The sequence below is a fragment of the Rhinopithecus roxellana genome, chromosome 2, assembly GCF_007565055.1.
Source record: "Rhinopithecus roxellana isolate Shanxi Qingling chromosome 2, ASM756505v1, whole genome shotgun sequence".
In the NCBI taxonomy this organism is placed as follows: Eukaryota; Metazoa; Chordata; class Mammalia; order Primates; family Cercopithecidae; genus Rhinopithecus; species Rhinopithecus roxellana.
The window spans coordinates 121,830,595-121,845,650 of record NC_044550.1 but is presented as its reverse complement, the minus strand read 5'-3'; the positions used below and the strand labels follow the sequence as shown (position 1 = coordinate 121,845,650).

General features: G+C 34.0%; 1 protein-coding gene across 4 annotated transcripts in view; it reads right to left on the bottom strand.

Moving 5' to 3' along the window:
* GABRA2 (gamma-aminobutyric acid type A receptor alpha2 subunit) overlaps positions 1-15,056 on the bottom strand; it is a 150,717-nt gene that overhangs the window by 50,364 nt on the left and 85,297 nt on the right. For all 4 annotated transcript variants that reach the window (XM_010358015.2, XM_010358014.2, XM_030917098.1 and 1 more), the window contains 3 exons: positions 14,666-14,748; positions 9,635-9,778; positions 8,149-8,301 (listed from right to left, as the gene is read on the bottom strand). In XM_010358015.2, the coding sequence (XP_010356317.1) occupies positions 8,149-8,301; positions 9,635-9,778; positions 14,666-14,748 (380 nt within the window). The remainder of the gene's footprint in view (positions 1-8,148; positions 8,302-9,634; positions 9,779-14,665; positions 14,749-15,056) is intronic.

Sequence of the window (15,056 nt, the reverse complement as noted above, 5' to 3'; positions counted from 1 at the left end):
TTGAACTGCGCATCTGGTTGTTTACTTTGCATTGAAGGAGAACTGGCCAGATGTGCAATTATATACTGATTCATGGGCTGTAACTAATGGTTTGGGTGGATGGTCAAGGACTTGAAAGAAGCATGATTGGAAAATTGGTGACAAAGAAATTTGAGGAAGAGGTATGTAGATTGACCCCTTTGAGTGGTTAAAAACTGTGAAGATATTTTTATCCCATGTGAGTGCTTACCAACGGGTGACCTCAGGAGAAGAGGATTTTAATAATGAAGTGGATATGATGATCTGGTCTATGGACATCACCCAGCTTCTTTCCTCAGCCACGCCTGTCATTACCCAATGGGCCTATGGACAATGTGGCCATGGCAGCAGGGATGGGGCTTATGCATGGGCTCAGCAACATGGACTTTCACTCACCAAGGCTGACCTGGCTACAGTCACTGCTGAGTCCCCAATTTGCCAGCAGCAGACACCAACACTGAGCCCTAAATGTGGCACCATTCCTCGAGGTGATCAGCCCAACTACCTGGTGGCAGTTTGATTATAGTGGACCTCTTCTATCACGGAAAAGGCAGAGGTTTGTTCTCACTTGAATGGACACTTATGCCTGATATGGGTTTGCCTATCCTGCACGCAATGCTTCTGCCAAGACTATCATCTGTGGACTCATGGAATGCCTTATCCATCATTATGGTATTCCACACAGCATTGTCTGTGACCAAAACACTCACTTTATGGCTAAAATAAGTGAGGCAGTGGGCTCATGCTCATGGAATTCATTGGTTATACTATGTTCCCCATCATCCTGAAGCAGCTGGATTGATAGAACGGTGACATGACCTTTTTAAATCACAATTACAAAACCAACTAGGTGATAATACTTTGCAGGGCTGAGGCACAGTTCTCCAGAAGACCATGCATGCTCTGAATGAGCATCTCATATAAGATACTGTTTTTCCCATGGCCAGGATTCATGGGTCCAGGAATCAAGGGGTAGAAGTAGAAGTGGCACTACTCACCATCACTCCTAGTGATCCACTAGCAAAATTTTTGCTTCTTGTTCCTACGACATTACATTCTGCTCTCTTAGAGATCTTAGTTCGAGAGGGAGGAATGCTGGCACCAGAGGACACATCAATGATTCCTTTAAACTAGAAGTTAAGATTGCCACCTAGACACTTTGGGTTCCTGCTATCTTTAAGTCAACAGACTAAGAAGGGACTTACGTTATTGACTGGGATCTATCAAAATGAAATCAGTCTACTACTCCATAACAGAGGTAAGGAAGAGCATGCAATACAGCAGATCCATTAGGGCATCTCTTAGTATTACCATGTCCTGTGATTAAGGTTAATGGGAAACTATAACAATCCAATCCAGGCAGGACTACAAATGGCCCAGATACTTCAGGAATGAAGGTTTGGGTTACTCCAAAAAAAAAAAAAAGCACCTGCTGAGGTGCTTGTTGAAAGCAAAGGAAATGCAGAATGGGTGGTAGAAGAAAGTAGTCATCAATACCAACTATAACCACTTGACCAGTTGCAGATAGAAGGAATTCATTGTCATGACTATTTCCTCTTTCTTTTGTTAAAAATGTTTGTGCATGTATACACCTGTACAAAGAAAATGCCTTCATTTTGTTCTCATTTTCCTTTATCATGTGACACAAGATTTACTGACTTCATATTGTTAACTTGATGTATTTACATTTGGGCTGGGGATTGGTGTATTTCCAGTTGTACAAAAGACAGTTGTATTAACTTAGGTGTAATTAAGACCTTATTATTGTCGTTATTTGAAGATTATGTATGATCTCAGGAGATGTGTATGGGATCAAGTTGACAAGGGGTGGACTTGTGATGGTTAATACTGACTGTTGACTTGATTGGATTGAAGGATGCAAAGTATTGATCCTGGGAATGTCTGTGAGGGTGTTGTCAAAGGAGATTAATATTTGATTCAGTGGACTGGGAGAGGCAGACCCACACTTAATATGGGTAGAAACCATCTAGTCAGCTGCCAGTGCAGCCAGAATATAAAGCAGGAAAAAATAAAAAAAGAAAAAACGTGAAAACATTAGACTGGCTTAGCCTCCTAGCCTACATCTTTCTCCTGTGCTGGATGCTTCCTGTCCTCAAACATCAGTCTCCAAGTTCTTCAGCTTTGGGGCTCAGACTGGCTCTCCTTGTTCTTCAGCTTGCAGTTGGTCTATTGTGGGACCTTGTGTTCATGTGAATTAATACTACTTAATAAACTGATATATGTATGTGTGTGTATATATACACAGGTGTGTGTATATATACACATGTGTATATGTGTATATATGCACATGTATATATACATGTGTATATATGTACATATGTGCATATATGTATATATACACACATGCATATATACACATGTATATATACATATATACACACATGCATATATACAGATATACATATATACACACATGTATATATATGCATATATACACATATGTACGTATATGCATATATATACATATATACACATATGTACGTATATACATATATACATATATACACATATGTACGTATATACATATATATACATATATATGCATATGTACGTATATACATATATATATCTCAGTTCTGTCCCTCTAGGGAACCCTGACTAATACAATTATCTAACATGTTAGTGTGATATCATTATTTATAATCCCTAGTAATGCCCTACTTTCTGATTTTAGTTTTTGATTTTTCTCTCTTTTTCTGAGGCAATCTAACTTAAGATTTGTCAATTCTGCAGATATTTTCTAAGAACCAACTTTTGGTCTTGTTGATGCCATTTTTTTAAATTCTAGATTTCATTTACCTCTGATCTAATCTTTATTATTTCTTTTCTTCTAATGTCTTTGGGTTTAGTTTGTCCTTATGTTTTTATTCCCTTACAGTGTAAAGCTATTTATTTGAGATCTTCCATATTTTTTAATGTAAGCATTTATAGCTACAAATTTTCCTTTGAGCATTGACTTCACTGCATCTCGTAAGTTTTGGTATGCTGTGTTTTCATTTTAATTTACCTCAAAGTGTTTTATAATTTCCCATGTGATTTATTATTTAATCCATTGGTTGTTTAAGAGTGTGTTGCTTGATTTCCACATATTGGTAAAATTTCCAGTTTTCATTCTACAGTTGCTTCTGGCTTTATTCCAATGTGTTGAGAGAAGAGGCTTCATATTATTTCAACCTTTTAACATTTATTGAGAATTCCTTATAACCTAATATAAGTCTTATTCTAAAATATGTTTCATGTTCATTTGAGAAGAATGTGTAATTGCTGTTTCTGCATTGTAATTATTTTTATTTCACTGTCTCTTCTGTTTTCTTGTTTCTCAATTTTATTATTCTAAGATTATCTCTTTGCAATTGTGCTCATCATTTTATTAATGTTCTTTGCTTACATTTCCTATGTGTTCTTTTAAAACTCTTAACATGTGTTTTTCTTACAGAGACAATCTTTATAGTTCTGAATATGCATGAGTGTATGTCGGCTTTGTTTTGTTTTATTGTCCTCACAATAGTGGAAACACATATGATGATGCTTAGAATTGAACTTGTTCTAATTTTTTGATATTGTTCATTTGGAGAGTTTAATTTGGAGAGATTATCCATTGCTATAGATCACTTTATTGTCCCTCCACCAACTTATCTGTCATTTATTTATCATATATTTTATAGCACTTAAAATGTCCCAAGCTCTATGTTAATAACTGTGTGTAGAAACTCTCTGTCTGGAGAATGAGAATTGCGTGTAAAGAGAATTACCATAATGAAATTTAATTTGTGCCATGATATAGGCATTTATAAAACACCAAAAGAGAACAAGGAAAGGGGAGCTTTTTAAGAAATGTTTAGGGCACTAACAAGTGAAGATATTAGTGTATTAATATATTGTATGTACCACACATTGAAAATTGTGTATCAACTAAAATTGTAGACTATAATTATCTTGGAATTTTCTATAAAATTCTAGTATAATGCCTAGGTTTAATTGCCAAATATAGTGAGGGCATATTATTTCTTAAATGTACAGTTTTTAAAAGATCATACATTTTACATATATATGATTAGAATCATATATCCTAATTATTAATATTAAAGTTATATTCTACATAATTCAATTACAGGTCACGAAAATATCACCTTCTTGTTCACTGAGCAAAAAATTGAACAAAGCATTTATTTGGAAAATAACCAACTTATGTAGTACCATGTGAAATGCTTCAAATATTCTATAATAAAATGGAATAGATTATAAGCATGTGTAATATTAGTACAAAGGAAACATGAGTGACATTGTAATAACAAACAAATGTTTGTAACCCTAAGTTAAATTTGATTTGGCAGACATATTCTGATTTAAATTTTTTATTCCTGAAATGTAAAAGAAATTTATGTAGGTGCATTCACTTTTTAAAAATTGCTCTTTTTACTATCCTCTTCATTCACTCCTCTTCTTACTCCTTTATTTCTGATGCATGCTGTGTTTGTGTAGTTCTTTCTAAAATTTTTCCATCAAATCTAGTCTGCAAAACGGTTTTGTTATTAATCTTACACAACTAGGTTGCAGTTTTAACTCAATATAATACCTTGAGGTTACTTACCATTTGAATCATGTTTCTAGTTAGTGACATAGTCTCTAAGCAAACTTATTCCTCCAATAATGTAACAGTACAAAACATTTTTCAAAGATTGAAAAAAATATGTGTTTGTTAAACAGCCAGACAGAAATTTGGAAAGAGGAAAGTACCAACAAAGTCTGTTTTGCGTTGCCTATTACATGTTGGAGAATTGGATATCTTTTTTTTATTTTTTTTTTTTTTTTTTTTTTTTTTTTTTTTTTTTTTTTTGGTCAACCCAACCACATTACAAGTATTTTCTTTAGGTAATTGTTCATCTGAAATTCTTCCCTCTTCTATACAAATGTTCAATTTTCTTACTCTTTCTTGATCTCTCCCACTTAAAGGAGAGTCATGACAGCAGCAGATGTAGTTTAAGGAACTTAAGCCTTGGAGTAAAGCTCTGCTTTAAGGTCTTAGACAAGATACCTAAAATTTTAGAGTCTCATTTCTTTCCTCCTAAGAGATATTATAATCTACCTCGTTGGAAAAAAAATAAGTAAGGAAGTATGCAACATGCATAGTATGTGGCTTCTTATAAAGTAATTCCCCATGTTGTTCAAATTTTCGTGTTAATAATTATGTATCAATAATAATAATGATGACAATGACTCACCTGTCTGTATAGTTGTCTTAATCTCTTTCTTCTTCCAAGTTGATTATATGCTCAGCTTTTTTCCTTTCTTATTTCTTATTTCAATTTCAATCCTATTTCAGTCCAAAGAAACTTTGGACTAATTTAATTCCTGAAGATCAGTAACCTTCTACTAGTCAAATGGATTCAATGCATTTTAGACTTATCGATGCACATTTGATATCATATATTCAGTATGGATCTCTGTGTTTGTGTGTGTGTGCACGCGCGTGCGCACGCATTTTGAGATGTTGAAATTAACATCTTTTCCTTTTAGAAAATTGTCATCCTCTGGTTTCCTTCCTTATTTTCTGGTCATTCCAATTAGATCGTTTTTATTCTGCAATTTTAGGATTTTTAAAGATTCCGTCCTCTGATCTCACATTCACCCACCTAATTTTTCTTGGAGATAAGTTCTAGACTTACAAGTTCTATCATCTTTTCACTAATGATTGTCATATTTATCAATAGTTTCTACTATTCATCTGTGTTCCAGATACTTACTTCTATTGTCTACTGAACATCAAATTGATAGTATAAGGAACATCAAAATACACATAACTCAAACTACAATCAGTTTTCCTATTTGCCCTCTCTCTTCATGTTTTCTTTTATTAATAGCAACATTATCCACTTAAATTATCCAAGAAAAATTCTAGGTTAGCTCAAATTATTCTTTTTCTATGATTGTTATATATCTTCACCGAATCCATTGATTCTCTCTCTCAAACATCTTCTGATTCTTTTCTTTCTTCCTTTTTTTCTACTGTCTTCCTTTAAAATAACCTAGTAATTTCTCACATGAACTATTTTAGTAGCCTCTTAACTTTTCCCCTACCGCTTGTAATTTCTATCTTTCAATTCATCCTCTGCAAAGATGTCATATCTTTCTAAAGTACAAATAGGAGCAGATTAATAATAAGAATAATAGCTTTAGTTAAGCAAGATAAATTAGATCTGGAGATCTACTATATAGCGTGTGGCTACAGCTAACAACAATGTATTGTCTTCTTAAGATTTGCGATGAGAGTACATCTTACGTTAAGTATCCTTACCCTTCCTCTCTCCACACAACTCAATAATAATAAAGGAGGTGGAAAAAATTTGGGGAGGTAATGAATACTTCTATACCTTTGATGGTGGTGATAGTTTCACAGATGTATTCTATTCCCCAAATTGAAAGAGGTGTATACATTAAATATGTATAGATTTTTACATGTCAATCAACCTCAACAAAGTGGTTTTGAAAAAGAATAGCTAACAATTATATACCATTTATTAAATGCTAGGCATTGTTCTGACAGCTTTAGACATGTTATGGTCCAAAACACCATAGTGACTTGGTATAACCTGTTAAGATAAAAGTACATTTTATTATGATGACCTGTAAGTCCCTTCTCATCTAAGCCTCAAACTATTTTCTATCCATATCTCCACTGCCACTGAAACAGCTCCCTTTCAATGAACATGCCATTATCTTTCATCCCTTAATGTCACTGCACAATCTATTCTTTTGAGCTAGGATTCTTGCCCCATCTCATCGGCCTGGGAAACTCCTACTCATCTTCCAAGTCTCAGTTCAAATGGTAACTCAGCCACTTACTCAGCTCTAGGAAGGATCCATATTGCTGTTTTCTATGATAACTTGTCTATGCCTCTTTTACAAGACCTTTACCTTATTACCCTTCTTGGTTATACGGTGCCATCCACTACACCAAGTAATTGAATTCACTGACTATATTTTATCATATTTGCGTCTCTAGGGCCTGGTACAGAATCTAACAAAATAAGTCCTCAATAAAACTTTCCTAAATCAAAGAGTGGACCAAGCACACAAAGGTAATCTACTTTGCTACAAAACGTGCTTGGCCCAATTTATATATCTATATATCCAAAAAACAGTAACCAAATTCCTCTGCATGGTTTCAATCAAGAAAATGAACTTTTTTACTAAATAAACTCATGGAATCTTTTTTTTTTTTTTTTTTTTTTTTTTGAGACATAGTCTTGCTCTGTCACTCAGGCTGGAATGCAACCACATGATCACAGCTCACTATAGCCTCAATCTCCCACGTTCAAGCGATCCTCCTGTCTCAGCCTCCCAAGTAGTTGCAACTATAGGTGTGCCACCAAGCTTGGCTAACTTTTTTTTTTTTTTTAGAGAGATAAGGTCTTGCCATATTGCCCAGAATGGTCTCCAACTCCTGAGCTCAAGGTATCCTCCCGTCTTGGCCTCCAACCTGCTAGGACTACAGGCATGAGGCATTGCACCAGCTTCTCTCTGTCTCATATAAAGTACTAATATATTTAGTCATCGCAAAACAAAACCAAAACAAACATATAAAGTCTAGCTATATGGAATTCCATACATTAAATTTAAAAATTCCCCTCCCTAGTTTTATTCAAGAAAATCAAACACTCTAACAAAAGTGAATGAGGTCTCCCTTCTTCCCTCCCTTTCTACCTCTGTTTCTAACTTAAAGTTGTAAGATCATCACTCCTCATCTAAAAACAACAGAAAAATATAGAAAGCCTAGAAATATGGTAGTGAGACTGTAAATCAAAACTTCTAAGAAAATTCTCCCTATATAAATATAGTAAGGACAAATGTTGAACAGCAGTATGATTTAACAGAAAGAAGTCTAAGTGTGTTTTCAGAATATCTGAGTACTCTTTTTTCCTTATATCCCTTATTAACAGCATAGCACTATGTTACCAGTCTGAGCCTACTTCCTCAGCTACAAAGCAAAAACAATACTCCCCACCCCACATACTACAAAGAATTAGTTTGAGGATCAAGAGACAGAGTGTTTTTGAAAGTGTGCTATGAAACATAATTTGCTGTACTGGAAAGTGTATATTCACTCACCAAACACAGTTCTTGCAGGCACAGATTCTCTGTTAAGCCAGAATGAAACTTGGGAGAGAATGACAGTCATGATGCAAGGCAGATATGTCTGAATCACAAAATACCCAATTTTTCTTTTCAAGTGGAAATGAGCTGTCATTACAGTGTATTCACCTGGAAGAAAAATATATAAATATATAAAATATATAAAATATAATATGCTCTAATGAGTATTTCCTTTGAGTATCATGTCAGCACTCAAAAGGTTTTTTTTTTTTCTTTTTTTTTTTTTTTGGAGCATTTTGGATTTTAGATTTTCAAATTAGAGACGTTCAATTTGGATTTGTTTTCCTTTCTAAGTCATGCTTATTGACCAAAGGAATTCAGAATTCATAAATGCTCTCTGCCAATGGTTTATTTCACTTGGTTAGGCCCCTCATTCCCACTGGTATAAACCTCAAGTCTCTGTTTTGATTGTTCTAACTCAGTGCTCTCTGGCTCCAAGAGTATTGATCTCTGGCCACATCTCCAAGACTGATATTCTGGCCCTCATTTTCCCACTTTTAACCCTATCGCCAATTCTGAATTTTTCACTATTATGTGTCTGTGCTAATTTGCTTCAGTCACTTCTATCTAATCCTCATATCTACCTTCCTTTCTGCTCCCTGTGTTTTAATTATTGCCAAATGTCGATAATTAGTCCACACAGCTGTTTTTTTGTCTTTTTATTTTTATTTATTTATTAATATTTTTAAGTGAAGGTGGCCCTCAGAGAGGGAATCAACTTTCTACATGTGCCTGTAGTAATTATCAATATCAAAAGTTGAATAATCATAAATTATCTAGAATGGGGTGAATAAATAGAAGACTAAAGAAATTATCACTTGTTGGTCGGGCACACTGACTCACATCTGTAATCCCGGCAATTTGGGAGGCCGAGGCAGGATGATCACGAGGTCAGGAGATCGAGATCATCCTGGCCAACAAAGTGAAACCCCATCTCTACTAAAAATACAAAAATTAGGTGGGCATGGTGGCGAGTCTGTGGTCCCAGCTACTCGGGAGGCTGAGGCACGAGAATCACTTGAACCCAGGAGGTGGAGGTTGCAGTGAGCCTAGATTATGCCACTGCACTCCAGCCTGGTGACAGAGCAAGACTCTGTCTCAAAAAAAAAAAAAAAAAAAAAAAAAAAAAATCATTTGTCAGAAGGTAAAAATTAAAATTCATTACTTTGAGAAGACACATATGTTGCAAATACATAGTGCATTTTAGGCCACTGTTTCTCAAACTTCAATGCAACTATTAATCTTGGAATCTTGTTAAAGTGTAGATTCTGATTTAATGAGGAGTAGGGCCTAAGATTCCAAATGTCTAAGAAGCTCCCAAGCACAGCCTACGCTGCTAGCTCTTGGACCTCAAGAGCAAAAGATTTTAAGCAATCTGACACACTTCTAAGTCCTTTAACCTATTAATATTATTCTTTTTTTTAAGAAGAATTTTACTAACCTGTACTAGATTTAATTGTCTCCTTTCCAATTGATTGGCCCAGCAGATCATATTGATTTAACCTAGAGCCATCAGGAGCAACCTGTACTGAATCAGATGCATTGTAAGTCCAAATATAAGTGACCTCTGAAGTTGTATATGCATCTATAGGAAATCAGAAAAAATAATATTTTAAGCATTTTCATAAGAACCATCAATCTAGTGCTACACAAACGGTTGTGTATTTCATGCAATCACTATATACTTTCAATATTAATACTTAAACATCACATTTAGGGCAAAAATGTCTCATTTGAATTTACTTCAATATGAGAGTTATGAAGAGGACCAAAAGAGACGATCACGACCTTGACAGTATATTTATTGCAACCACTTTGAAAGGTGAAGAGCAAATTTGTTGTTAGAGTCTATTACAATTCCTGGGCCCTGAGATGATTAGAACATCTCCGTTAGGCCAAAGGTAGCATATGAAGACACTGTGGTAAAATAAGCTCTTTAGCTTATTTATAAATAGCAATCACTCATAAGATAAAAATCATAATTCAAAATTATATTAATTTTTGGACATAAATGTATCCTAGTTAAGAGTTAAATGAGTTAGCTATCATGATACAATGCATTTCATTAGAATAAAAAGTAATTATTATAAAACATATAAGACAAATAATAATGCTATACTTGCATCAAGTTGCAAATCCTTTTAAAATCATGCTCATTTTAAAATGAGTTAATGCACACAGATATCACTAGACTACACATTCATAGCATCCCAGTTTAACTATGGATTGCCAGGAAGAGGAAAAAAATGCAACCAGATCAGACATAACTTCCTGATTTATTGGATGAAGAACTTAGCAGAAGTAAGATGACTTCAGAGCTGGCATGCAGGCAACATGTCTGGTCTTAGCCTTTCTCTGGCAGTGGCATTTTCTTACCTCTCCATGCACCACTGGGGAACAGATAAGCTCTCCATATAGGCAGAGTCCCCCCCACAGTTGAATAACAGGTAATTCTTTCTATACTACTGACCTTCTGAAGAACTTCTATGCACTTTTACTCATGAGAATGTTTAAAAGTATAGTTACCCCTAGTTCTTGAGCAAAACTCAACATCACAGTCACATTACCAATTAAGGGACAGAAAGGGCCAGTTGTCTCTGACAATAGTTCTACCTCCAGCTCTCTAGGACACTGGAAATCTCATTCTCTGCAATCTATAATTTTCCTAACTTTAATAGCACCATACTGTGGTGACCCTGGTTCTGAAATTGATATAAAGTCTGTGATTGCAGATCAATTTCCACTCAACCATCAGTAACAATAGAGTAAATGATTATGAGTTTGTGTTTTCTAATGACATACTTGGCATTGTCTAATGGCAATGTTGTCTGGTTTTCTGAATGTTGCTACTAAATGTCAGTATCAGTGAAACACCCTTATCACTACATATATAGTCACCTATATTCACAATTAAATTATATTAGGTGAAGTAATTTTTGAAATAAGATTCTAAAAATGTATATATATGTATATATTTATATATGTATATACTTTTAATAGTAGATAAATGTTCATATTATTTGATATGAATGAATTTTAATTATTCTAAGGTTTAGTTTTCTAATTAAGTAATTTCAATTCATTAATCATTAATGATTGATTACACTGAGAAAATTAAACAACAACATTACTAATGTGAATAACTAGCAACTCATTTGTAGATCAAGTGGCTTGTTTCATTTCCCCCATGAATACATATTCTGACTCTCCAATAAAATTTGAAATGGCACAGAATTTAACAAAAAGATCCATCAAATGATCTACTTTACGTTGGAAGGGCCTCACAATACTCTGTAGTTGTCAATTAATAATGAAGTTTTTTTTTTTTTAAGTAGAATGACATCACTTTTGAATTATAATGTTTCTTTTAAACATAAATAAGAAAAAATGAAACCCTATAAAAGAGATGACATTTTAAAGGCACTAATGAGATTCTGATAGGCAGCAACTCTGACTGATTCATGCTTGTACTTCCAGGACCAGGTACAGTGCCTGACACACACAAGAAAGATTCTCAATTCACTCTCACTAGATTAATAAATTAAGTCATAATATTTTAACTATGTTCTTTACTGCTATGGAAGAGGGAACTCTACAGAAGAACTCAAGAGTTTATTAAGGAAAGTGACTGATTCTTCATATGTCTTTTGAAAAAGCAGCTACTGCACTTCATTAGTCAGATAAGAATATAGTTTTGAGATTTTGTGTATGGTGAAAATAATGCAGCAGAAATTTATGCAGTGCAGATTAAAGCCTCTCCCGGAAAAAGGCAGTTATATACATCAACACACATATAAGCCAAGAGGTCATAATAATGTTTCTCAGTAAAGTATCAAGGGAGAGAAAGACAGTTTTACAAAATTCATTAGGAATTCCACTTCTAAATTAAGCTACCATTAAATAATCTTGTTTGTGTTAATTAACCCATTTTTGAGTCCTATGTTGCATTAAGCAGATGTATACCAACTGATTCTTAATATTTGGTAACCAGGAAAAATACTTCAAAATTATTTTTACCTATCAATTTTTTTTTTATTTTTTTTTATTTTTTTTTATTTTTTTTTTGTTTTTTTTTTTTTTGTTTGTTTGTTTTTTGTTTTTTTTTTATTATACTTTAAGTTCTAGGGTACATGTGCATAACGTGCAGGTTTGTTACATATGTATACTTATGCCATGTTGGTGTGCTGCACCCATCAACTCGTCAGCACCCATCAATTCATCATTTATATCATGTATAACTCCCCAATGCAATCCCTCCCTCCTCCCCCCTCCCCATGATAGACCCCAGTGTGTGATGTTCCCCTTCCCGAGTCCAAGTGAGAAATGCAAATCAAAACCACAATGAGATACCATCTCACACCAGTTAGAATGGCAATCATTAAGAAGTCAGGAAACAACAGGTGTTGGAGAGGATGTGGAGAAATAGGAACACTTTTACCTATCAATTTTTAATCTGAAAGATAATTTACAGCTTCTTTTGGTTTAATGAATAGATTATCCCTAGACTTTCATTCAGAAATTCTAAAATCAAGTTAAAAAACAAGGAAAAATTCAAAGATGTGCAGCAATAGGAATAAAACAAAACAGGACTGAATTTAAAATTGTAAGCACACAGAAAAAAATGCTTCTTTTGATTGAGGACAATGACGAAGTTCCTGAAATCCAATCTTTTTGTGGAGTGGGGGTAGGGAAGAAGAGGGCTTTCAAGTAAAGAAGGAATAAATGAATAGAAGAAAAATTCACAGCTGCTTCTGCCAAACTTTGTTATGCCAAAATTGTCAACTTTGACTTGGCTTGTGTATTATTCCACACTGGTGTTCATACTTTTAATACTTATGCATCAAGCACCTACTACAGGCAAAGACAATAAAATAACATAAAATTGTTTATTCAGTGTGTCAGAAAATAAATGTGAAGAAAACAAAATTAGTGCTAATTACTTAAACAAAAAATGTCTAGCAGCAAACTTCATTTGTTGCTCATAGCTCCTTCTGGGTACAGAAAACTATATTCTCAAGCATGCAATATTTCTGCACTCCATAGATGCAGTATAAGAGATTTTTAAATATTATTTAAATATTTTCAAGTGTGCTTATTTCATTTTCAGAATCAGGACATCCATCACATCATTTATATTTGATGACTTAATAACAATAGCTTGTCGACTAAAAAAAAAAAAAAAAAAGTGCTTCTTACAACATGATTACATCTTGAATTAATCTCTTGTTTGGTATCAAGGCTTTTCAATTTTTTCTATAATGCCACTTATGTAATGGAAATAAGTCTTTCTCTGCTGCATCTGCTGTGGTTTTCTCAGCATCATGTTTACATAGTATAAAATGGTTGACTATCTTAAATAATGTTGGAAGAAATGCCAGTACTGAAGTTATGGTTTCCATGACAATAAAAGAAGGCTTTGTAGTTAAATAAAGAGGAGATTCTCAAAGAAAATTGAGAACTGACACCTTTTGCAAGAACAAACCAGATTTCAATTCTTGTACCACAAAAGTAGGATCATCAAAATAATTAGAGTGTTTTGCATTCATATGAGCCACCATTCTTCCATTTTCTTTTGCTTAATACAGTTTATGAGAAGGCACACTATTCAGTGATACATAGTTTTAATCAGGTGAGAGTACTGTATTTCTACTCAACAATGAAGAAAAAGTCAAAAGGTGTTCAGAAGGGACAAAGATGAGGGTGCCAGAAAGATCAGTCTCTAAAAAGGTCAGGCAATAGGACACCCTCACACAAAAGAGAGGCTGCTCAGCTCTGTTCATGGATTTATGCTGAACCTATCCAGAATGTCATGTGGGACTAGGGAGATTATTTGACCTTCTGCCTTTTCAATTATTCTGGAAGTATGAATGCATCTTCTTGACACACAAGATATAACTCCTCTGACCTAAAGAAGAGCTAACTTCACAAACCCTTTTCTGAAATGTCCTATGTACATAGAAGGTGCCAGAATGTAGCAATGCAGCTACATTATCTCCTTTAAGAAATAAAAAAGAAATCCTTCCATTAGTTACAGTAGAAGACAATGACACAGACTAAGCTTCTGTGCATGTCATTTGCAACAGGCTGATTGCCACTTTAATAAACAATAGAATCTATCCTTTCCAGTTCATTCTTAGTTGATAAAAAAGCAACATTTGAGTTTTTAATGTTCTAGCACTTGGAAAAGAAGGTAAATTACAGTCCTAAACTTCAAGGAATTCCTGGTCTAATTTTACATGATATTCTGTATTAGCAGTAAAAATAGGTTATAATTGTTTAACATCGTGATTAAATTATAATAATATTTGAGAGATGTTCCTTAAGGAAAATTAGCATGGCTTTTACTTCCATATCTTATTGACAATTGTTGATCATCTCATAATTTGAGGAAAAAAACTAGACAATTAAGCAGTGCTGCTGAATTTCCCTGATATTATTGACCCAAAACATGTACCTTCATCCCTGTACTTACAACTGCCAAATTTCAGAGGACATGAATGAGCATCCATTGGGAAATCCTCCAAGTGCATTGGGCATTCAGCTTGAACTGTAAGCCTAAAAGTCAAAATTCCACTATTTGTTTAAGTATATTGGTAAGTCAAGAAAAATCACTCATCATTACTGTCAACAGACTCGATAGAGGTAGAGTCTTCATCACAGCATTTTATTAGGCTCATTAATATTTAAATAATATTTTGTTCATTCATGTTTAGGTGATCCCTCAGAAGACACTGGCATATACAAATTATTAGTACAAATGAAAATAATAATTAAAAATATACTTTAGCCATTTTAGTTTCTTAAGAAGTGAAGAAATTACATATTCATTTTAAAGGGCTCTTTCTCATTAAGCTCATGATTAA